General features: G+C 38.5%; 1 protein-coding gene across 2 annotated transcripts in view; it reads left to right on the top strand.

The window, feature by feature from the left end:
- Dgkb (diacylglycerol kinase beta) overlaps nt 1-25,923 on the top strand; it is a 629,339-nt gene that overhangs the window by 94,960 nt on the left and 508,456 nt on the right. For both annotated transcript variants that reach the window (XM_055624239.1, XM_055624229.1), the window contains 4 exons: nt 878-1,031; nt 13,557-13,697; nt 19,998-20,047; nt 24,003-24,077. In XM_055624239.1, the coding sequence (XP_055480214.1) occupies nt 878-1,031; nt 13,557-13,697; nt 19,998-20,047; nt 24,003-24,077 (420 nt within the window). The remainder of the gene's footprint in view (nt 1-877; nt 1,032-13,556; nt 13,698-19,997; nt 20,048-24,002; nt 24,078-25,923) is intronic.

The following is a 25,923-nucleotide window of genomic DNA, read 5'->3' as shown; positions in this document are numbered from 1 at the left end:
TTGAGTCTCTGTGACTCAGGCTTTATCTCTGTAGATCTGCTAAGCCTAGTAATTCCCCAAGTCACTCCTTGTTCCCCAACTACACCTGCTGTCAGAAAACACTTCAACATGTCTCTTCAGTCAAGTCAACAGTACACACATGCTTTTGTTCTGCAAACACCCACAGCTGTCCCCATTTCTCAGTAGTCATCTTACCTGGTTTTCTCCTCAGCTGTGAGAAGGCATGCTTGTGAAGACCCCTGTGCATTCCTTATTAAGGTTGAGGAGAGATAGTGGCTTCTTCCAGTCATCTTTCACTTGGTCTTGGCACTCTTACCCTGAAATGACCACCTTCAAATGAGTACAGAATGGAGAAGTGTACAATATGTTTCATTAGAATTCTGTATGTGAAGGTTTTAAATATTTCATCAACTGGTGTTGGTTTTGGTTTAAAATTATTGTCGATCACTCTTTACAGTTCTCAAAGCGAATAATCAGCACCACTGTGAAGAAAAGAGGTGAACATATCTGTCATTCTGTGTGCCTGCTGTATGAATATGTGTCTCAATATCAGCTCATTCCCATCTGAGCTACTTAGCACAAATATGTGGGTTTGGAAACAACATTCCCAATTGTTGGATGTAGGAAAAAAATTGAAAGGGTAAAATTTTATGTCACATGGTTGACGTGGAGATAGAAATATCTAACTAGAAATCATGTTATCTTTGTTCTACACTATCAAATGTGAGACGCTTTAAAACCACTAAGCCTTGGACTCATATTGGTATCTTTCTTTTGTAGACTTGGATATAGAAAACATTTCAGGTAACTTCTGAACATGGTAAAATGTTGTTATTTCACCAGATCTGAAATTACATACTTACATTTGTTTTTGTAGACCATAGATTTTGAAGGCTTCAAGCTGTTCATGAAGACCTTTCTGGAAGCTGAGCTCCCTGACGACTTCACTGCCCACCTTTTCATGTCATTCAGCAACAAGTTTCCCCATTCCAGCCCAAATGTAAAGAGCAAGCCTGCTCTGCTGTCAGGTGGTGAGTATGTTTGCTTACAAAGTGCATTTGTAGGCATTGTAAGAGACACGAGTATCACAAAATCAAAAAGAGATTCACTTGTGAAAGGAGAGAATAGATTAAGATGCTATTCTCCAACTTCACATGTGTTCTCTAGCACATACCTTTCCCCATACATAAATAAAAAGTTATAGAGGGATTTTAATCCAATGAAATGGCTGCTCTGGCAAGGATCATATTCAAAGTCTTAGGTCTGTGTGATCCAGTTAGAATATAGACACACCCTTAGTACACACCTTTAATCCCTCTGGGTAAATTACACGCCTTTAAATACTCTAGCTAAAATATAGAAAGGCCTTTAGTACACACTTTTAATCCCAAACAATGACATCTAATTCAAGAGCATACAAAGTGAGGACTCAGAGAAAGATTTGTCAGGATGAGTCAGAGACAATATATGCCCAGCTGTCAGGAGAACTTACAGGAAAGAGAAGCTACTTAAGACCAGTGCAGAGAAAGAACAAAAGCTCATGAAGACAGTACAGTAGAATTTTGGAGTACAGTAGAGTTCCGTGCAGTTCAATTGAGTGCAGCTGAGTTGGTGCAGTTCAGTTTGTGGAGTTCAGAGGCAGTTTTTCCAAGCAGAGCAATTCAGTGAGAAGCAGAGAGAAGCCAGTTTGAATCAGTCAACTTGGAGAAGAGTTATGAGCCAAACACAGTAAAGTTGAACCAGCCAACCAGAATTTAGAAAGAATTAGAAAGGGTGGACTTATTCATCAGTAATTTTCAGACGCTAAAAACATTCTATGCCTAGGTTAGCACACAGAGGCTGGAAGCTGAAGCCTTAAAGGTCCAGGCTTGAAGAAGATTAGATTGCACAGAGTGTAGAAGCTTCCAGGCTTAAGCCTAGAGATAGTTAGAAATGCTCTGGGCTCAGGCCGCTCAGCCATGTATTTGTAAAGCTCGGTTTCAGCTCTGATCTCATCCCTTCATCTGAGAGAATAAAATCTACACTTACAAAAGGTAAAAGTCTTAAAACAGATGCTGAGCCTGATGGCCAACTGTTGGGCAGAGTGAATGGGATTTTATGTAAGAAGTGGGAAATACTAAGAGCTGGAGAGTACAGGGTCTCCACATGGAGAGCAACAGAACAAGAAAATTTGAACACATGGAACTTCCCAGAGACTCACACTCCAACCAAGGACTATTCATGGAGATAACCTAGAACCCCTGCACAGATGTAGCCCATGGCAGCTTAGTGTACAAGTGGCTTACATAGTGATGGGAAGAGGGACTGCCTCTGACATAAACTGATTGGCCTGCTCTTTGATCACCTCCCCCTGAGGGGGGAGCAGCCTTACCAGGCCACAGAAGAAGACAATGCAACCATTCCTGATGTGATCTGATAGACTAAGATTAGAAGGAAAGAGAGGAGGACCTCCCCTATCAGTGGACGTGGGGAGGAGCATGCATGAAGAAAGGGGAGGTAGGGTGGGATCAGGAGGGGAGGAGGGAGGCTTATGGGGGGATACAAAATAAAGTGTAATTAATAATAATAATTAAATAATAATAATAAAAAAGTTAAAAGAAAAATAAATGCAAGAGCTTAAACATTGAAAGAGAATAAGTACTCTCACACATTAAGTTCATCAAGGTCTCTTCATGACTGCTCGCCCACAAACAATGCATACATACCATATCCCCATCAAGCTTGCCTTATGAAATCCCATCACAACACTCTTATAGTCTAAAGGCTTATTAAACTCTACACAAATATTCTCTACTTGTTCTGATGATTTGCATCCTCAAATTGTCCATTTCCAAACATTATAATCTATTTTTTCTTCCTTATACTGCACTGTGTATAGTTAAATACAAAGTGCTCTCCAGTAGTTTCTATAACCATCATTAAGCAGGCACTGATAAGATCCCAGATTCATTAATTGTTGCTTCTATCATCTGACAATATCCCAATACCCAGTCTTTAAAATGTTCTAGCAGAATCCTGATGATATTACTATTGACCATTTAAGTTCAAGTTTCATGAACGTGCTTATGTCAAATTATTGCTTTCTAAGCAAACTAAAATCCTTGACACGCTAAACCTATGAAATTAGAGTTGTTACATGACACAACTGCCCATGTTATCTATTCATTAATTTATGCTTTCAATCTACATGCTAGGGACACTTCAGGGAACTCAAAGTCAGTTTAATGGAAAGGAGAAAAGTATGTAATCATGTGACCGAAACACTGCAATCAATTCTGTGATGCAATTGCAAGTTCTTGATAAGGAAAGCGCAATAAAGGATGACATTAAACACAGAGAATGCCAATATAAGGGCAATCTGAGATTGTTCTGTGTGTGTTGAAGTAGGGGTGAGTAGTGGTCCATATAGATTGTCTTTCTCAATTGCTTTCAACCTTATTTTCTGAGTCAAAATCTCTCACTGAACCTGGAAATCAATGATTCCACTACACTATCTGTAGTACCTGATGAGCAGATTTTTTTTTTTTTTTTCAGAAACTGAGTACTGAATTCAGATCATATTACTGACTGAAACTGTGGCTTTGTTTTTGTTGTTGTTGTCTGTTTTGCTTTTTGCTTATTATACTGTAATCGCATCATTTCTTCCTCCAAACACTCCCGCCTATCACCTTGCTTCCTTTCCAATTCATGTGCTCTTATTTTGCTGACTACTGCTGCTAGCATATGTGTGTATGCACATATGTATGTGTGTATATATACACATGTATTTCTAAGTGTCAACAGCTCAGTGTGTGGAATGTTACTTAGTATGGATGTTTTCAGGACTGAGTATCTGGATTTGGTTAACTAATTAATGAGTATGCCTTTTCCTGAAGAAGACTATTTCTTTCACTTTCAGCATTCCTTACTTGCCTGTGGTTCTTTGTGTATAAAAGTTGATGCCTTCTAGCTGGAGTAAGCTAGAGGAGTGGACAGTGGTGTGAAAGGATCTAAAAAGCAGAGAATCTAAGAAGAGAAACTGAGATATTGAATATGTATTTTAATTTTTTAAATATATATTTTAAAAGTTCTATTAAAATAGCATTTTTAGATATTCTTCATTTATTTGGTAATGACTAATAATTTAAAAGATTCCCCTTACTGTTCAAGTTTCCCTGGTTACACTAGTGACCAAAACAGCAGCCCTTTTCCAGTTTTTTACAATTTGCACAAGTGAGTTTTCCATCATGGTAACAAAGAGAAGCTGCAAGGACAAAAGGCAATGTGAGCTCTTCTTTGTAGAAGCCAAGGACTGAGATCAGCTGGTGGCCTGCTTCCTCTGGGTTGGGTGGCACCTTGTGGTAGCAGTGCACAAGGGGAAACCTTCTCTCTCAAGGTCAGGATGCTAAAGTGAGAGGGACATAGGAGGGTGCGAAGCTGATGGGGGTGAGCAGAGAACACCCAGACAGGGAGCCAGAGGGGAAGGCAAGCCCAGGTGTGGAAGAGATTTGCTTGTCAACTTAGTCACGATTTCCATCCAAATGAAATTTGAGATCCAATCCAGGATTTTAAGCCTGGAATTAGTTGTGCTGCCACTGATGGGAAGATGTTTGTTGTGAAGGATGAGTCAGAAGCAATAAAAGGTACAGGGAATGTTTTATATTGGGAGAAATAACACACACACAGTGTGAAAAGGTTAACATCCCTTTTCTTTTCTAAGTATTTTTGTCGCTAAACTGGTATACAGTGTTTAATCAGGCTGAGCTGTTGCACTATGTGAATCAAGATGTCACAATGCCAAAAGTAACATTTAGCTCATTTCACGTCTTCTATGAAATTAAAGAGCTACAATACCAGTGACAACAGTGTACTGAAAAAGAGAAATAGTTCACGTTTGTCCATAGGAGGCTAAAAGTAGAAAATTATTCAGTAAGAACCGGGTACCTCTGGAAGAGCATCATTTTGTAAGCGGCCTTAGGAAGAACCCAGAGGTGAACTGTTGTCTCATGGGGTTGTTTGTTTGCTTTGTGTGTGTGTGTGTGTGTGTGTGTGTGTGTGTATGTGTGTGTGTTTGTGTGTGTTGCATTATAAAGCAGCTTGGTAGATCTTTTATGGTTAATGAACTAATTGAGTTTCTAAAAGTGAACCAAGGGGAGACAGGGTCTCTTCACGCGCAAGCCACACAGACGTTAAGATCTGTGTGACAGTAAATAAGACATGCTGGCAGGCAGTCAGCATGTAAAACACAGTGCTGCATATTGCTACCAACATAATTGTTCTTCTTGATGCAGTAGCTTTGAAACTGACATACGAATGTTTTTAAAAAAATCTAAGGATTTCTAGTCCTTAGGGAACTCCTTTATTTATACAGATCAGTGCACACCTCACACTGCTTTAGCACCAGATTCACACTTCTAATTGCCCATACAAGTGGAAGCTGTAATTTGCATTTATTCTGCATCAACAAATATTTTATGCTGCAACCAACAAAACTTAGAACTTCAAGACACTTATACATGCCAGTTAAAGAACAATTCTTTAGTTAGAATTACTAAGTGGATTCTTCATCTTTAAAAAATTTTTCTGAACTTTTAAAAAATGTTAACATTTTGATATAGTCTTCTCAGAATAAGGGATTCGAAAAAAAATTACACTTTAATAATTAAAAGCTAGATTGTAGTATTACGTTAATATTTTTGTATTTCCATGTTCAAAATACTTGCAGAGCTTGTAATTGGTGAAGGCAAATAATACAGCTCATTTTGAAGATGCCCAGATCTGTATCCATGACTTAACATGGGAAGGGCTGTAGCTTTTCCATCTCATGATAGCTAGAAAAAAAAAATGTAGGATGCTGAGAGCTTGATTTCTCCCACTACGCTCATCAGTCTGTGGAAGTGAGGTGTTGCAATCTGCTTTCCTCACTATTTTATTGTCACTGCTCAATAGCCCCTTTTAAATGCTTAATGGTAATGAATGCATATACATTCAGATTTGTATTCTCTCTTTTTTAAAATTATACTTTATTTACTTTGTATCCCCCCTCTAATTCCCTCCCTCCTCCCCTCCCAATTCTTCCCTTCCTCCCCCTTCTCCACACACTCCCCTCCCCAAGTCCACTGGTAGGGGAGGGTTTCTTTTTCTTCCTTCTGATCCTAGTCAATTAGGTCTCATCAGGAGTGGCTGCATTGTCTTCCTCTGTGGCCTGGTAAGGCTGATCCCTCAGGGGTAGGTGATCAAAGAGCAGACCAATTAGTTCATATCAGAAGCAGTCCCTGTTCCCATTACTATGGAACCCACTTGGACACTGAACTGCCAAGGGTGTATTCTCAAGCAGCATGATAGTTTTAAATCTCTTAAAAGTAAAGATAAGAAAAAAAAAATCATTCAAAACCCATTTCGCTACAACCAACTTTGATGAAATTTTGGTAAACACATGATCATGTGTGTAATCATAGACTAATCAGTGTATTTCTTGGTTTATTTATTGAGAGTCCGGAGACAGGGACTTTCTCTTTCTCTCTCATCACACAAGTATGTTAAAAGCACAAAACTGCATTTCAGAGTGCCATTTCAATTGTACTTGTACAGTCACTTTATTTCTGTTTTCTTAAACAGGAACAATGAATATTTCTATTTCTCTAGGTTTAAAGGGCATAAAATCATAACGTATGGAAATAAAATAAAAGTACATACATCGTAAATGCTCAATAAATTCCAAGCTCTCTTCGCTATTTATTGAACAGACTGTATTCCAGTGTTTTGGTTTGCACATATCATGATCAAATTTCTCCTTCACTGTAATTTTGTATAATATCATACATTCTCCATGAGGTGCCGTAAATGTGAAGAGTGTTATTAGAATCTGTTTCAATGTGCAAGTCACAGGCAAATGAAAATATCCTCTTTAACAAGTGGTTGACTTTTTAAAATATCCAGATAACAAAGAATAAGTCATTCAAATTATTTTTCTTGTTTTTTTTTTTTTTTTTTTTTTTTTTTTTTTATGGGGGAGCAGTGTCAGGGACTCACTTTGTAGCTCAAGCTCATCTAGAATTCATGATCCCTTACCTCATAAGTAGCTGGGATTGCAAGTAGACACTACCAGACCAGTTTCCGCGACTTTCTGTTATCTATGTGTACTAATGTGTTACTCACAAGGAATCCCTGGGGCTTGCTTGTCAAACAGTCTGAATCTACAAGTTTCAGCATAAATGAGAGAGATCCTGTCTCAAAATACACAACAAAGAATTTTTTTTAGGAAAGCAATGGATGTCTCCCTCTGGCTTCCTCATCCACACTCTGGGTGGCAATATGTTACATGTCAGCTGCTGAGTACTGGCACCTACTCAGATTTAAATTAAATGAAGCACAGTTTCCATCTTCACTCACTGATTTGTATCTGGTCAAATTCCCTATGTAGTTTATGCTATTGTACTGAGGAGCAGAAAGTTAGAAGATTTCTACCACTGTGGTAGTTTCATTTTGTTTAGTTTGAGACAGGGTCTCACGTGGCTCAGTGTGGCCCTCAAGCTTCCTGTGTAGCTGAGACTGGCCTTGAACTCTTGGTCTTTGAGTTTCTAACTCTGAAGTGTCAGCTAGTACAGCTGGATATTGGAAACAGTATCATAGCCTTCAATACATTTCTTTATAAGACTAATGACCTTCTGCATATTGATAGAATGAAAAAAATCGGAAAATTTAATTTCTAGGATTTTGTTACCTTGTAGATTTAGAAGCATAAGTCATGATAGTTGTCATATTTCCTTTGAAAGGCTGAAGGAAAGAAATAGAAATAACGATGCATTTGTCATCTGAAATAGAATTGTTTGTAAACAATTCAGACCAAAGCAAAGGCATTAATTTAATGTGTATTAAAAATCCATGTGTTATTTGGGCCTCCTGTGTGAAGTCTGTGACCTTGCTCATAACCTTAAAGCTAGAGAATAGAAGATCGGGAGTTCCAGGCCAGTCTCAGGAATCCAGAAAGCTAGATGGCCAGCCTCAGTTTCAGAAGATCACATACGATCCACAGCACACACATAAGTAACCAGCATTGATGTCCCTTTAACCCAATGAGAATCAGAGACAGGAAGATCCTAAGAGCTTGCTAGCCACTGAATCTGTGAACTCCAGGTACAGTGAAAGTTTCTCTCTCAGAGGCTATGCTGTGAGAAATTGCAGAAGACGCCTCATGTCATTAACTAGTCCCTCCATGTATATACATAAACATTCACACACACACACACACACACACATACACACACACACACACACACACACACACATACATACACTTGAGGCTTGATGGCTAAATAATGTATTCATTAGGGACACCTTTTTATGCTAGGCGGTAAGGGGTGAGTGCTCACTCAGCATGTCTGAGGTCCTAAGATTGATTCTCATCGAGAAACAAAAGAAGCAAGTTAAAAAGACAAATCCTTTCAGCTTTCTTCTAGAATGCGAATGTGTCTAGATGAGAGCACAGTGCAAGCCATGCTTCCGAAGAATGCAGTAATAGGCATCATTTAATTTTATTAATGCCATTCTTAAAATTACAGCTCTGAGGAAAATGTTCGTTAAGTATATGCATATAAACACATATGTGTACATGATGACATTACCTTTGTAAAATACCCTGGAAGTACAAATTATGTGTCCCTGATCGAATTAATGCACTGTAATTACAATGCTTTTATTTTGGAGGGGTCTTTGTTGTCTATTAGAATACATATGTATATTAATATAGTTGTTTAGGGATGTATGAATATGCATAGTGTGGGGATGCAGTTGCTACCGTCTTCTTGTAAGATATTCAAAATCATAAAATCAGGGCAAGTGAGAACCAGAAAACTGGTACCACTCACACAATATTCAGAGCTAAGAGCTGAATGCAACCACTTGAGGCAAAAGAAACAGCCTTTATTCTACCTGGCCTTCATTTTCACTTTCAACTGTTAATAACAATATTTATTGGGAGACAGAAATATCATTGTTAATGGAACATAGGATTTGAGCCTCTTCATCAGAGGCTGCTGACATGCTGGACTCTAATCGTCCAGCTGAGGGTCCCTGGTCAAGGAAGCAGCCTCATCACTCTGTCGTCATGTACCATCTCTGTGTTCAATGATGGCTAACGCAAATGTCTTAAAGGACCTTAGGGAAGTCTAAGAAATACAAGGAAATAAGTCACGGAAAATCCCTCCAGCTATATTTAGAGAAAGAGAGAAAGGTGAAAGGTTAGACTACAAAAATGGCCTCTATGAAAAAAGACTGAAACACTATGCCTGCTTTCAGAAAGCTAAAATATGAAGAGAGATTTTTTTTTTCATTGCCTAACCAAGACTGTACTGGTCATATAGAAGTCTTGAGAATAGGAATAAACCTGTTTGATCAATTACTTCAAGTTTATTCAATTCTGTGATGGATAAATAAACTTATAATTTAAGCAAAAATGTTAATGCAAAAAGAAAAAACAAACTAAAAAAAAAAACAAGAGATAGAGTAAACTGAATCACGTGTTATTTAGTGAAATAATCTCTTTTGAAAAGCTAATTTACCATACAATTCCTGCTAAATGAGAAGTTACAATGCTCTAAAATATTTAAATGCCAACATATTTGTTGAGACTGAGAAACTTAACAGAAATAGTGAAAGTAGTTGCAATAGACCATGGAGGCTGGGTAATTGAATGACTGTGTGGGCCACTGTGTCAGTCAGAGTTTCTGCTGCAGCACATCTCCATGACCAAAAAGCAGGCTAGGGGAGGAAAGGGTTTATTGGGCTTCCACTTCCACACTGTAATCCATCACTGAAGGAATTCAGAGTAGGAACTCAAAGAGGGCAGGAACCTTGAAGCAGGAGCTGATGCCGAGGCCATGGAGGGGTGCTGCTTACTGGCTTGCTCATTCTGCTTTCCTATGGAACCATAGACCAGCAGCAAAGGGATAGCACCACCCACAATGGAATATGCCCTCCCCTATCAATCACTAATTTTAAAATTCCCCAAATCTGGATCCTATGGAGACATTCCTCAGTTGAATTTCCCTCTTTTCAGATAAATCTAGTTCGTGTATCCAGTTGGCATAAAACCAGGGTGTGCAGTAACCAGTTGTAGCAGATGTGGAAACATGTGGATAGTGAGGGTTAGACCTTTCTTCCTTTATCGTGTTTTCCATTTTCAAAACAAATCTCCACAAATGTAGATTTAAAACATTAATGCCAACTTTAATAGTTTTGTCAAAATTGTCTGAAGTTTAGCTTTCCTCAGATACACCCTACAAATAATCACAAAGAGTACACATTTTGCCACTCAAATGCATTTTAATTAGTCTTTTGGAAACATTTCTTAGGTTTCCAACGTACAGATTGCATATATGCCCATATTGTTACACTTAAAATATTTAAAGTACAATGATAACAATTAAATGCACAGTGAAGCTTTCATTTACAAAATTTTATCGGCATAAAGACAGAAATATGTATGCATCTTCACACAAATGCAATAATAACATTTCCTTCAAAAAGTGATGCTAAAAGTCTGTAGAGACAGAAAGGAGATGGGAGGTTGCCTGGTACGGAGAAGACAGAGGCAAGGTAGCCGCCAGTGTGTGAGGATATTTTAGACAATGATAAAAATCTAACGTTGATGGTGGCAATGGTTGCCCAACACTGTGAACAGGCTAAAAGCCATTTACCTGCATATTTTGAATAGGAGAATTACATGGGATATAAAATTTGTATTTGTAATAAAGCTGATGTTTATGTTTTTAAAAAGTGCTGTGACCAGGAATGCTGAAATATGTACATACAGAGACTTCTCAAAGTACACATTGCACAACGGAGAGGCAGAAAGGACCCGCAGAGTTCCCTTTTTTTTTTTTAATTAGCTTCCGTTTTTGACCTTTAAAACAGTGTTATGAAAGCAGATAGACACCTTAATTCTTAGAGAAAAATGTACAGTTTAACTTTGTTCCAAATAAATGAGACAATGTTCCCTCTTTTCTCTCTTGTTCAGTTCAGATGATTTTGTGTTAAAAAGTTAAGTTGAGCTGATTACATCATTTCAAGGACCCTGAGCCGGGCATTTGGGGAAAGGGTTAGCTCCCCAGCTGGGTGACTCATGACATAGTTTATCACGGTAATTTACTGTCTGCGCTCCAAATCTGGAATTACGACCACTTCAAGGGTCAACACCAAATGTCTTCTCTCATAAGTCAGAAGTCCTGATTCCTGCAGCTGGCTAGGCTCCATCTGACCACTGTAATTATTCGGGAAGGATGAAGTCCTTTTAAAACTCAGCATTATCTTTGAATTTTTTCTTTCCTTCAAGTAAAAAGAACTGTTAATCTGTATTGGCTATGTAGTGATACTTGTATTATGAATAAAAAAATAATTTTAAAATGTATGTCTCATGAACTGATTGGCCTGCTCTTTGATCACCTCCCCCTGAGGGGGGAGCAGCCTTACCAGGCCACAGAGGAAGACAGTGTAACCACTCCTGATGAGACCTAACAGATTAGGATCAGAAGGAAGAAAAAGAAACCCTCCCCTATCAGTGGACTTGGGGAGGGACATGGGTGGAGAAGGGGGAGAAAAGGAGAAATTGGGAGGGGAGGAGGGAGGGAACTAGAGGGGGGATACAAAAGAAATAAAGTGTAATTAAAAATAAAACTAAATTAAAATTTAAAACATAAAATAAAAAAATAAAATAAATGTATGTCTCACTGATAACTGTGAATGAGAGCACAGTGGCTCTGTCACAAAGTGCTCTAGTAGTCAGAGCAAAGGCAGGAGATGAAGAGTGTTCCACAGATGACGTTGGCTGTTTACACATGTAATAGTGTCAGTTGAAAGGTTCTCTGATGAAATTTTGAGAATGAAAAGAGAAGCAATAGAGTCAAAATAGTTTAAAGAAAATATTTACGCTGTTACAAAAGCCACGAATTGTGCTTGTGTGTGTCTTGTTCTGTGTTCCTTAGGGTCCTTAAAGGAAAAGACTGCACAGGTTGGCAGGATTGAGTGAGGAAGGTAGACTTGTATGGCTGGCAGTGAAAACTCTGGAACAGCCGTACTTAAGAGCCTATTTCTCCTCTGTCAAGTGAGGACAATATAGTAAACCTCACAAAGGTTAATGTGAGAATTAAGTGAGATGGTGTATGAATGACCCTTTCGTGATTCCGGCCTGATATTAGAAGCACTTTAAAGGAGACCTGTTATTACAGGCAACATCAGCAAAGATGGAAACTGAAGACATTTTGATAAAGCGTCACAGTTGATATTGTATGGTTCTGAGATGGCCAGATGAGATATCAGGAAGTACAGGAAGAGTCAGAGCTGCAAACAGATCTGTCAGAGAGATTCCTGCCAAGAAAAGGCAGCTGCTCAAACTGTCCTTGTGTAACTTGCTCTTCCCCAGAGCTGTTGGCAGATTGGGAACCCATGGGACACCCAGCCCACCAGTCAGCCTGGTCAAGTACTTCTTGTCAAATGCACACTTTGGTTATCACTGAGGTTTACCTCAGGCCTTTTCAGGTGCTCACACTTTGACTTCACAGGTTTCTCTGTGAATGGGTCTTCTGTGTGAAGGGGCTCCTGTTACAGAATAATCAGCAGTGTGAACAAATACTTACTTTCTCAATAGTTGTCTTAGAGCAGGACAAGTCATCAGGGTTTTGGAAACAAAGGGCCCATGGGCTGGCCCAGCAACCAAAGGTACTAGTTGTTGCTGAGACTTGTGATCTGAATTCCTGGCCTGAATTCCACATGATGGAAAATGGTCCTAAGATGCCATAACATTCATGTGTGTGTATACACACACATATGTGTACATATACATACCAGATAAATGAAATGTAACCAAAAGGGTTTTTTTTTTTTTTGATATTTTAAATGTAACATGTAGGTTTTTTCTTTGTTTTGAGAATGCCTCGATGTTTAGAACTGGCTGGCCCATAAGGCACCAGTGAAGATCATACTGAAATCAAGCTACAGTGATATGTCCCAACTTTTCCCAAAGTGTCCATCTTGCTGATGCTGATTTCTCTTCATGTTGTACTTATTCATACTCAGGGAAAGTCTGATGGCAGGTGGCTTTCTTGTTTATGGTGCTGACAGACACTTGACATAAATAATATTTTGTAAATGATTACTTACTCTCAAATGTATGACTCATAATGGGACAGACTCGCATTGCTTTCTCAGTATTTTACAAAAGGGCAATTCTGGTATCTTCCAAATTGATTCTTATTTGTCACCGACTAATACAAAGAAAGCAAGACTAGAAATATATATATGCTAACTCTTTTCTGTGCTAACTCTTCATCATCTCACACCTCCTGGGCAAAGGATAAGCTGACTCTAACATCCTACAGTGGTGGACTGCTCAGCCCCTGCCACTGGATCCTGAAAACTTTCCTCTTTGCACCACTCACAGTATTCATGGAAAGCTAATATATTGGTGTTCTAGTGCATTTGATTATATTATATTATGTTCACAATAGCTAGAACTATTTCTTTTAGTCATTTCATATTTGAGGGCACAGTGAATATTTTAAATATATAAATATATTTTCCAGGTCTGAGGATGAATAAAGGTGCCATCACCCCTCCACGTTCTTCTCCAGCAAATACGTGCTCCCCGGAAGTGATCCACCTCAAGGACATTGTCTGCTACCTGTCTCTCCTTGAAAGAGGAAGACCGGAGGATAAACTTGAGTGTATGTTTTGGTAATTGTGCTTATTCATCGAGCTGGGGCTTAGAGGAGGGACGGTGTATTGGTGTAATTACGCTTGCCTACATTGTCTGGTCACTAAAATGACCTTGCTCAACAATTAAGAGAAAATAAAAGAGCACTTTTCTTAGAGTGAAACAATCAGAAAGCTACCATTAAGTTTAACTGAAATTGCATCCTTCTTAGAATTCTGAAACACTGCATTTTGTTAAAAGATGTTGAAGTTTGTTATGATGATGTAAAATGGTTCCTGAATGTTGTTTCATCCTCAGGTCCTTTTGAGTTTTCAAGAAGCAACTGGAAAATCTAAATTGTTTGGCAGAGCATTTATTCCTCTTCTTTGAGGAGGACAGGCCAGATCTTCAAGATAGGGAGTGAGAAATCCCCCTTCCTTTTATACACACAAACACACCTTACACTCTTCTCCATGGCAACCTACCTTCACCATCGTATTACCACTCTCTTTGACTGAGAAAAAAATTCTCAAATGCCTCATATATAAGATGTAGTACTGTATATTATAAATAACTAAACAGTAGTTCTGTTTCTTTTACAATATTACAGGTAGAAAAATTTTAGTGCCTAGTTAACTTCCTTTAATAAACTGCAGTGATTGAGCTCTCCCTGGTGGTAAAATGTACAAACTACAATGAAAGAACATACTTTTTCTTTTCTTTTTAATTATTTATTACTTATTACAATGTATTTATTTTGTATCCCAGCTATATCCCCCTGCTGTCTCCTCCAGGTCCCACTTTTTCTCTCTCTTCTACCTCTATACCCCTCTCCAAGTCCACTGATAGAGGAAATCCTCCTCCCCTTCTATCTGACTCTAGCCTATCAGGTCTCATCAGGACTAACTGTCTTGTCTTCCTCTGTAGCCTGGCAAGGCTTCAACCCCCACCCCCCCCCCCACCCCCATCCCCACCCAGAGAGAGGTAATCAGAGAGTCAACCACAGAGTTTCACATCAGAGACAGCTCCTACCCCCCTTGCTAGGGAACACACTTGGAGACTGAGCTGCCTATGGGCTACATCTGAGCAGGGGTCTAGTTCCTCTCCATGCATAGACTTTGGTTGGAGTATTGGTCTCTAGAGGGATCCCTGGGTCCAGAATTTTGGGTTCTGTTGCTCTCCTTTTGGAGGTCCTGTCCCCTCAAGATCTTTCTATCTCCCTCTTCTTTCATAAGGTTCCCTGCACTCTGCTCAAAGATTTCAAATGATGAGTCTGAAATTGTAAAGCTCATTATAACAAACGCAGTTACTGTATACTCAGAGTAGATGAACCATATTATATTAGAGATTAAAATGAATTAAAATTTTACTACCAAAATGGTAATAAAGATAACAAAACCAAACTTTAATAGTTCTTAATAAAATTTAAAACACTGCAATGTATTAGAATTGCAATTACCAAGCAGTTTAGTTAAATTGTAACTTTTTGATAATATTTCTCACTAGTAAAGAATTTACTGTGATTGCCTAGGAGTCACACCAGCTTAGGTTATGAATAAACCATATGAATATTATTCTTTAAATATGTATTTATTATTCATAAACATTGAATATTTGCATCTCAAGATTTATTTTGTATCCCTAAGAACGTGAAGAAATCACTCTGATTCCAAAGTAAACATTGAATTTCTATTGAAGTGATGGCCAAAGAGAAAGTTTGCTCAGGTGCTGTCATTGCTGTGTTTGGGATGATGATGTAGAAATTTTTTTTTTCAATCTGAGGATTAACGAAGGTACCGTCCATCTCCCGTAAAGTAGACTTTGGTGCTGCAGTTGATCATTTGTAAGGCAACCGTTAGACATCGTTTTGGGAGAGGATCCATAAGAACCACGTTTCTTGCTTTGTAGCTCATTTCTTAACTCCACACAGCCTTTGTACGCAACCCCAGTCAGAATATCCACTCACTCTGAAGCCCGTGGACGAATGTAATAAAGCTGACCTGCTGTTCACATCCCTTCAGTGTGTTCTTTGTTCTCCGAGTTTCCCGCTGTCTCGCTCCTCCAGAGCCTACAGCAGATGCCCTGACTTTTTCCTCACTTTGCAATCACGCCTTCAGACTGTTCTATTGACCAAGCTCTGTGCCCTGATGTTACACTTCTTTCAGATCTCTCAAAGTATGATCTCCTTTTTCTGACCCCATGATTTGGTAGCTATCACTGCCACTATTCATCAAAATAATCAGGAACTTTGTGTTTTAGTTTTTTCCTTTTAAATGTCTGATATTTTCCCACATCAGTGAATCAAATCCATCTTTCATCCACTTTATCTATTTATTTATTTATTTATTTATTTATTTATTTATTATCCACTTTATTTACTTATTTATTATTTATCTGCGGTTTTTAACCTGTCTTCATTTGTACATTACAAATTCCTTACATTCTTTTACATTTTCAGTTTCTAGAATTATTGTCAGTGAGATACACATTAATAGTGTCTTATAAACTACATAGTTACTTCCAAAAGGGTTGTATCATCGCATAGACCAGAACTAAAAAGAAGTGGTGACTAGAAGACAGAAGCAGATGTGGTATGGAACCCAATAGTTACTTGTGAGGGAGAGGATTGAAGTTGAATCTTCCCTTGAGGTAGATACCAAAACAGGATAGACACACCTCGGTTTAGGCCAGACATTCCCACACAATCACCCACCAAAATCACTTGGCAGACCTGTGCACATAGGTTACTGGGTGCCCTTGGCTATGGGACCTAAAATCAGCTGATAAAAACGAATGTGCTTAAGACATTGCTGCTTTTTGCCTGGGAGCCCCCCACAGATGAGGAACAGGTAGTGCGGTTTCTTCTCTAGGTGACACATCACCACCATCAGTTTACCCGACAGGCCTGTTTTCCTGGGCATCTGTGATTCCTTCCTGCTGGTCCTTAGATAGACTGCTCCATTTAAGAAAGTTTCCAACGTTCATGAATGGAATGTGTCTTCTACCAAAATGACGCTTCTATTTCACCACTTCCTACCTTGTCCTAAGCCCGTTTCAGTCCTTCTGCCAGGTACTTGTGGAAGACTTAAAGTCTACCCCATTAAAAAGAAACAAACGGAGATAGTGGAACATAAACCATCTCTTCACCTGCCTTTCCTTAACCTTGCCTTCATTTCTCTGTGCACTTGGCCTACTCACTTGGAAAGGGATCAGGAAGCACATGTTCATTAAGGTTCCAAGGGGATTCCTTTTTCCTCGTGGTTGCTATCATTTAGCTGGCAGCATGGGTCAGCTGTTCCATCACAAGACACACTGGCACATCCCACCGATGTTGCCATCTGTCCCCCACAGTCACTGTCCCTCTTTGCCAGTGTTTCTGACCTAGTCCACTTGAGGCCCATCTTGCATTATGAATACTCCTGCTATCTCCTAACAGGGCCTATTCTGTTGGACCTTATGTCATGTGTTAGTGACCAATGTGGAACTTAAGAGAAAGGAAGGAGCATGACTTCTTAACTGTATGATTCCTTTTTATTCAGAAGGGCCACTATTTATACTATTCACAGTTTTTTGTTTTTTTCTTGCAGGAAATATGGAGAAAATGAGAATATTTTCCTATTATCATGGATTTCAAAATTTATAGAAGTTCTTTTTTTTTTTTTTTTAAACTCCTGTCTCTGAACTTTAGTATTTAGGCGGGTAATTGAAATTTGTGTATTGAGGGGTTCCCAAATGAAATATTATCAAAATAAATACTTTGTTCTGTATAATTAATTCTGCACACACTAATTCTGGTTTCATATCAGTAGCATAATATGGAAAGTGAAGACACTATGTAGTTTGCATTGTGAGATATTCAGTGAAAAGCAAAGACATAATTTTTAAAAAAATTTAAGAAAAAGTTTTAGAAAAATAGAAAATTTTCATCTTATATAATATGCCTCGACTCTAACCTTTTAGCTAAATTCAAGTGTGGGCACATAACTGTCTCTACACAAAGCAAAATGACGTGGCTATAAAAATAGAAAAAAGTGGGCTAAGCTAGCTCATAACTTTGTAGCAGGTCCCTGCCTTTGACTCATATCACATTGACAGAATAATCTGAATATCAGGCATATTTTATCTTGGAACCAAAGGATCTATAAATCTATATTGGTTTCAAAATTAAAACCTAATTTTTTAATGACCTACTTTACCTTGAAACCTGTCTCTACTTTTAAATATTAAGGAAAAATAATCATACTAATATTTAAGGTTTCAAAATGTGCTTTTACCTATCTTATTTAGAAGCTGATTTTAAAAGAGACAGTCTTCAAAGACCTAGTAGGTTGAATAACTTATTTTCCATGGAGCTAATGCCCATGTTATTTGTTTGCTTTTTTCCCTTTCTGCAAATAGTTAACTTTTACATTCTCAACTATAAATTTTGCTGAGCAGTTGTGATCTTTTGCATGTTAATTGATATCTTTTTCCATTTCCTTTAGGGTACTTGCTGTGTTCTTTGACTGTTGTACTTTGAAGGCAGACTTTTAAATTCCTGTTCGAATTTATTTTCTTCATTTGATCTTTCATGTTTGTTTTTTTAAACCCCTCTTTTATTTCGTGTTTGTAGTTCACTTCACATCTTGTGCTTACCCTTTTCTCTATTTTTTTCTGATTCTTTTAACTTCATATACATTCTATTTGCGCCAGAAGGAACTTTCTATACAGCTGCTCTTATTTCTAGGTTGGAACATTTCTTTCTTTGCTGGGTCTTCTTGGTGTCAACTGCCAATGGTCACAAAACTGCTCCATGTTTGAATCATTTGAGGTGGTTTTTTCAGACATTTTCTCTGTAGAGAAAAACAGAGCTGCTGTGTTCCTACTTGTCACCCTACTTCTGAGATAGAGTTGGATTTCTCTCTTGCCTCACCCTGTTCTTGGTGCTGAACTGTTTTTCTGCATAGTCTGTAATTCATTCCACTTATGGAAAGAGTTTTAGTATTTTCAACTCTACTGGAAAATCTTGAGATGCTCACTGTCTACATTGCGGAAAGCTTTTTTCTTTTATTTTTACGATTTTATACTCATTTATTGAATATGTGAGAGAGATCAATCACATGGTTAAATATCTTGAAATCTTAGCTAACCTTAATTTAATAAATACACATTTCTTCCAGGTTTATATCTTTAATGGTTGTTTTCCTATTGCAAAAGAATACAAAGTCATAGTTAATTTGATAACATTTAAAAACTTATAGTGATACACTATAGACAGATAATTTTGTATCTTGTGTTTGTAAACAGGTTTTAGTTGGTAGAATTCTATAAGCCTTACGTGCAAGAATAATTACAGTAATGCACCCTCTCCTAGCTACCAATGTCTCTGTTAACATGCAGAACTCAAACTTAAGACCCTCCAGGAAATTATGCAAAGTCAACACGAACCCCCACTTCCACCCTTCTGTTTTCACAGCTGTGTCAATCTCCCATGTTTACCTTAAAAAGGACACCTGCAGCATCTTCCATGGCCTCCCTGTGGTCAGTGAATTATACAAGGGAGATCTCACACCTTGGACTCCCTATCTCCTTTTCCTAGCTTATTAAGAGAGTCGGTGTTCAGAATCTCCTTACTTGGTTATTTTAAAGAGGAGATGCCCAGTAAAGCCTGCTTCTCGATCCAGCCCAAGAAGCCAAAATAGTCATGTTACAGTGTATGTTTAGGAGCTGAGGTCACCCTCCAGAAAGAATCTCTTATGATAAACTCCTGTTTCCTCTCTCACACTGTTTGGGATAGATCATAATAGCATCTTGTGTTTATGTATCGGACGGTAGCTTCCGGTACGTACCTGTGTGTCCCATCTCTCTTGCCAGCCATGGCAGACAGGAGCCCAATGGCAGGGAGATTATTCTCCTGTATTAGGGATTATTCTCTTATTAGGGATAAGAAAATAGTCCCATGGAGTCTAAGCTTGTTAAATTCTAAATTGGTTGTTTTTCTAACTCCACTCTACCCTTTAATATTCAGGTGCTGAATAATTCAACTTTTCTTTGATATTTGAATTCACAACTAAGAATCAAAAAACCAAATTTAAGCAAATAATCTTATTAATTTTCTCTGAGTACAAACATTATTTTATAAACTAAAATTCTGAGATAAAGTATTTTTATTACTCAATTAATTAATTTTCAGTTTGGTGTTTTAAAAAAGTCTCACAAATAAAGACTTTAAGCAGTGGAAATGAAGTATTTGTCTTCAACAGAAACTAGATTTTTAAAAAATCTGCCTTAAACCAACATGACCTTTCTCATCTATAATCTCCCTCCCCCCCCCCCATCTGTTTTATTCTAGTTATGTTTCGCCTTTATGACACCGATGGGAATGGTTTCCTGGACAGCTCGGTAATTTTTTTTCTTCAAATATTCTCTGAAAAAAAATGCAAAATAATTTATTTTGAAAGAAGCCATGGGTAAACTTATAGTTATCACAGAAGTCAGACCTCATAGAACTGAGAATTGTGAGTGTTCTATCTGATGGCTTTGCTGATAAAAAACAACAACCCCTAAAAACCACAAAAAAACTAAAAGGCTTTATTTCTGCACTGTCCTTAGTTACAAGGAAGACTCCAGACTTAGGAAGAAAACACAGGCCAGAGCTGAAACAACAGCCTAGAAAAGCAAAACAACTATCAGTAAAATTCTAAGAAAAATAGCGAGTAAGCATAAAGCATCTAAAGAAATTATGAAACTGATTTATTTTATATTCCCCCTACTTAAAGTATTCTTACTCATACAGAATGCTTTACAGTAAAGGAAAGTAATGTACTTCCAGCTTGGTGAGAAATCTCTTTTGACATCTCATCTAAGTTTGTATGAAGCTTTCCATTCTATAGCTTAAGACAGAGCAAATAATGAAAGGAAATTGTGTATCTGTATGATAATCTGAAAGACATAATTAAATGTTTATCTCACTTAAGTATGTAGGGATCAATGGCAGCCTTCAGAGAAGTAGAAATGAGACACCCAGTATGCACAGGACAGGGCTGCGTGTTCTACTCAATTAACTGTTCTATATTTGCAGATAACACGTTTGCAGAAAAACTACAAACAGTAATATAAGGATTGATGTGAGAGTAGGCTTCGGCATTTCTGAGTAAATACATTGAATTCCAAATACAAACAATCCCCTATTGTTGTGATGCTAAGGATTGAACCCAGTTTTTAGGTGTTTGTTTGTTTGTTTTCCTGGGACAGGGTTTCTCTGTGTAGACTTGGCTGTCCTGGACTCACTCTGTAGACCAGGCTGGACTAAAACACACAATGATCTGCCTAAATCTGCCTCCCAGAGAGCTGGGTGTAAGGCGTGTGCCACTACACCTGGCTTGTTTAACAGTGAGGGAAGGGCAGAAGCCGTTCAGCAGAGGGCTTTTCTGTTCATCTGATAGAGCTCGCTGTGGCTCAAGTAAACCTGAGTTTCTTTAAATTTATTTTTAATTTATTATTCACTTTACATCCCGATCCCCTCCCTCTTCTCCTACTGGTCCCTCCCTCCCCTTTCTCCCTGTCCCCTTCTCCTCAGAAAAGGGGAGCCCCCCACACCAACCAACCAACCAACTAACCCCAGCACATCAAGTCAAATCAGGACTGAGCCCATCATCATCCACTGAGACTAGACAAGGGAAGTGATAGAAGAGCAGGCAACAGAGTTCATGTCAGAGACAGCACCCGCTCAACTCACTAAGAGACCCATGTGAAGATCAAGCTGCCCTTCAGTTACATATGTGTCTGGGGCCTAGGTCCAGTCTATGCCAGCTCTTTGGTTGGTGCCTACATCTTTGTGAAGCCCCATGGGTCTAGATTGGCTGACTCTGTTGGTCTTGTTGTGGCGTTCTTGTCCTCCTATCCACCCCCACCCAACTCTTCCAGTCTTTTGTTGAAAAATATTTGCATATATGTTCACGGACCGCGACGCACTGATGCATGTGAATGTGTGGAGTTCCAAGGACAACTTGAGGGAGGTAGCTCTTCCTCCTGCCATGGGCCTCACAGGTTTAAGTTCAGGTGGTCAGTCTTGGAGACAGAAGTCCTCAACCTGCTAAGCCAACTTGCCACATAGACTTTTACAGGGATGTTTGTGGAGTCAGACATGTCTTTCTATACCACTGAGTAGGATAGCCGTTGCATGCTAGCTTCTCCAGAGAGAAGAAAAGCTCTGGAATCGCTCCTCCAGGGAACAACCAGGAGCTGATGCCGTGATTCTCGGACTGCTTAAATTTAAACCTCGGTGTTTTGCTTTTTGTTTGTTTGTTTGCTTGCTTGCTTGCTTTTTTGTTATTCTTGTATACTAATCACCGTGCAGGAATACTGAAATAGGGCTAGTTTACTCTCCTTTTTTTTTTTTTTTCCTGGTCCAACTCCATAGAAAGGCATTTGGATTTCTTGTAGATGTTTTAAAATGTATATTGTACCACTTGTGTCTATACTAATGCAAATTATATTGTAGTGCATCTAATGAAGATTTGTTTTGTGTAATGTTTCTTTTTAATTAAATTAAAATGATTTCTTAACTAGGCTTTTAGCCACTGGTTGGCAGCTGACTTGAAAATGCAGTCAAATTCTTTCTTTCTTTCTTTCTTTTTTTTTTTTCTGGATTCTGGCCATTTTAAGGGACCATATGTAGTTAATTGTTTCTACCACTTATAATTCAATGCCCAGTATCAAACACTGCTTTGAGAATAAATGGATTTGTTCATGATTAGTTCTTCATTTCTATTTTTATTTTTCCTTTAAATTAATTGTCAAGATTAAGCCCTAGGGTTTTTTTTTTTCTCAACTCCATCTACTAACCTCAGGTAGTTCATTTAATATCTGTTTCAAATTTTGCCTTCTAAAATAATTTGCACTGACATTTAAAAGAAGTAACAGTTCAACTTTTGGAAGCAAAACAGAAAGATCATCATTGACTTCAATGCTGACTGTGTCTCACATTGATTATTAATGTTTATTGATTATTTGCAACATTCTGGTGACATGATGAATGTATTTTATATGACAACACATTATCTTAGTAGACTTTTCTAATGATCATGAATTTGGTCAGGTTAGGTAGTCCAGCTCACCTGTGAGGAGATCATCTAAGACAGGCTAAATGATTCATCTGATTCATGTGCCTATGACACAGTCCAGGAACCACAGTTTCTATTATGTGTTCGGCAGCTTTAACTTCTTCAAAGTACTGAGCAAAGACAGAATGGAAGAGAGGTTAGCAATCACTACTGAATTATCAGCAGTACTGATGTCAATCAGTTTTTAGTAAGTTTACTTATACTTATACTCTGGGACAACATTTCTCATATGGCATTTGTTAGTTGCATTTCTTTTACTAGTAGGAATTTAGCTCTCATTTCATTCTCAGGGGATCTCTTGGGTCCTACAAGTTAACCTCTTCTTGCTACACTTCTGTCTTTATCTGATGAACTGTGACAGGGATGTCACATGTGACCACATGTGACAGGGATCCCAACAGAAATATCTTTGATTTTATATACTTTCAAGCCTTACCTTTATGTAACTTTATATTTCAAATTAAAACAAATATCACTTTTTAAATATTATAAATAAGCAAAATCTTATGAAGAAACATTTAATTGTTTTTCTGGAGATAGATGAGGAAAACCAAGATTTAGCTGTATACACTAAAAAATAGAAAGTACAGATTCATTTAGCCAAGTCATGTGTGTTCCCTAGCAGTTGAGGTTAGGAGACTATGAAATTTGAACTATAACTTGACCCTTTCAGCAAATAAAGTCCACAAGCATTTAGCCTCCAAACCTTGACCTCAAAACAGCATTCTGGTAAAGTACCCTGGGAAGTGTCCTCCTACACAGCCAATGTATGATCCCAGCACAGGAGAATGAAAAACGCCTTTCTGGCGTGTGCCCACGCTTCCTTCCATCCCTCGGGACTTTCAGCTACTTAAACCTCACACCGTGTGAAAACACACATTGCTCTCCTACTTTCAAGAAAGCATGGGTAGGCGAAAGCCCTGCGTGGCACTGTCGTGCCCTCTGCTGGTAAAGGGCACCATCGACTTTTATTTCGGCTCCCCTTTTCTGGGCATCAGTTATAGAAATCTGTAACAGTTCATAAAATTCATGTTTAGATACTCCTTTCTGTGTTGTTAAAAGATATTTAAATGGTTTCCATGAATGTATATGGTTTCAGAAATTTGGCCGTATAAGTAGGTAATCCCTTGTACGAACTGAATCGCAAAGCTCTAAAACCAAGGTTGACGAGCTCTTCCCTTTCTGTCTCTCTTGCTCCCTCACATCCTCCACTCTCCTGCCTCCTGTCGCAGGAGTTAGAGAACATCATCGGGCAAATGATGCATGTCGCGGAGTACCTGGAATGGGACGTCACTGAACTCAATCCGGTAGGCATGTGCAAGAATGAACGGTGGACTAATTTGACTAATTTATGTATGGCCTCTTTCTCTTTTAGTGTTTTTGGGGGTTGGGGCCTAAGTATATAATGGCAATTTGTTTTTAACATTTGTGATTCAATTATTATGTCTAAGCAGAAGTCAAGTTGACTGTGGATGGGAAGGTAGGGTCCAGGTGGTGTCTGGAAGTTGTAGGCGGCCACCTTGGCTTTCTTCGTCTTGGTTACTGAATTCTAAGCAGTGAGGCTACATACACAGGAGCAAGCGGATGCTGCTGATGGACACTGCTAAGGCATCCCATGCTGTCAAAGACGCTGGTGTATTTTTATCCAAGGCACACTGTGCTGCTCCTGTGCCTCTAACTCCTGGATGCACTATTTTATTTTTTCTTTAAATGGGTAAATTGAAACCCAAGTATATTGACATTTCTTGCTCAAAACTATCCAGCTACTTACTAACACAGCCAGAAATTTTTAATACACTTGTTTAAAGAAACAGTGTTTTTAAATGTTTATAAAAAATACAGAGGCCTTATTATGTATGGATACAAAATGGATACAAAATTGCATCATCATTAAAAAGTATTGAAACATTCCTTTGCCGACAATTAAACTTAAGATATAAATAATATTTTGAGTGAAATTGATAGGAGACAGTTGTTTTATTTTTAAAGGCAATTAAGTTTGTGACGTATGTATGAAGAAAGCAATTCGGTTTTATTTAAAGGTCTGCGTGCCACATGAATTAAAAAAGCTTATTTGTAAAGTACTCAGTACCACAGTAAAAACAGGACTGTGAGGCAAGAACTCAGGGTGCCTTCACCTCCTGTTAAACCACTGAGTCCTCTGCAAAATGGCAGCTATGTTCTTAGCCTGACTGAGACTTCTTCCAGTTCCAATTCAACTGTGTTTCAGTTTCACTTACTTTGTTGTGGAAATTTTCCTGCTGTGCTCACAGCAAGTGACACCTCATTCCCGGTTTTGTCTATGAAATTCAAGGAACTGGTAACTGTGTTTAATGTATTGAAGAAGTCATTTTAAGATTCTACTGAAACCATGAGATTTGCTAGAAGTTGTTACTCCTTTGATTAGAAAACAAAAACCAAAGCCAAACCAAAACAAAACAAAACAAAACAAAAACTAAAGAGTATTTTTCCACTCTATTCAAATTTCTGATTATGATGATTGTTCCCTGTCAGGGAAGTCTGCCCGCTTTCTCAGGAATGAGTGCAGGAAGCCTGTTCTCTATCATTTTTTCATATCAGAAGGAGATAGCACCAACTGCTCAGAAAACAGTTTCTGGTGCCCAGTGTCACACCAAAGTGAGATATGGGGGTTCCAAAGGAAGCAGCAGTTGGTACTTGGACAGTTGCCTCTGACAAATATCGCCCAGAGATTACACATAACAACCCTGGTATCATTTGTCCTGGGTGATCCTGATATGCCGGCCTCCCATCTGGACAGTCCAGAGTGAGAGCTAAGAAAACATCGTTGCTGTGAACATTGTGTTTGCTGTCCTAGCTTGCACCGTATCTTGCCCTCAGCTGCAACAGCTCTTCTCCTTTTAACATTTAGACACTCCTTTCAGGTCTGCGCAAATAGAGAAAACTGAACACTTGAGCTTGGTAGAAATAGATAGGAAGAGCAGCATGTCCTTGGAAGGAATTCTTTGTGAAGTGAATTCAGGCTCTGACATCGGATTTACTAAGCATACAAGTTAAAAGTATGAGGCTGAGTATGGTGCTGCATCCTCGCAGCACCAAAACCCTGGTGCTAAAAAAGGTGAGTCCTTCAGCTAGTCTAAGCTAGAGAGACCCTGCATTATAAAGCCAGAAAAC

This window comes from Psammomys obesus, unplaced genomic scaffold (genome assembly GCF_907164565.1).
Source record: "Psammomys obesus unplaced genomic scaffold, mPsaObe1.curated_primary_1811, whole genome shotgun sequence".
NCBI lineage: Eukaryota > Metazoa > Chordata > Mammalia > Rodentia > Muridae > Psammomys > Psammomys obesus.
Note: the sequence above shows the minus strand (reverse complement) of the source record. Positions and strands in the feature narration are given on the sequence as shown.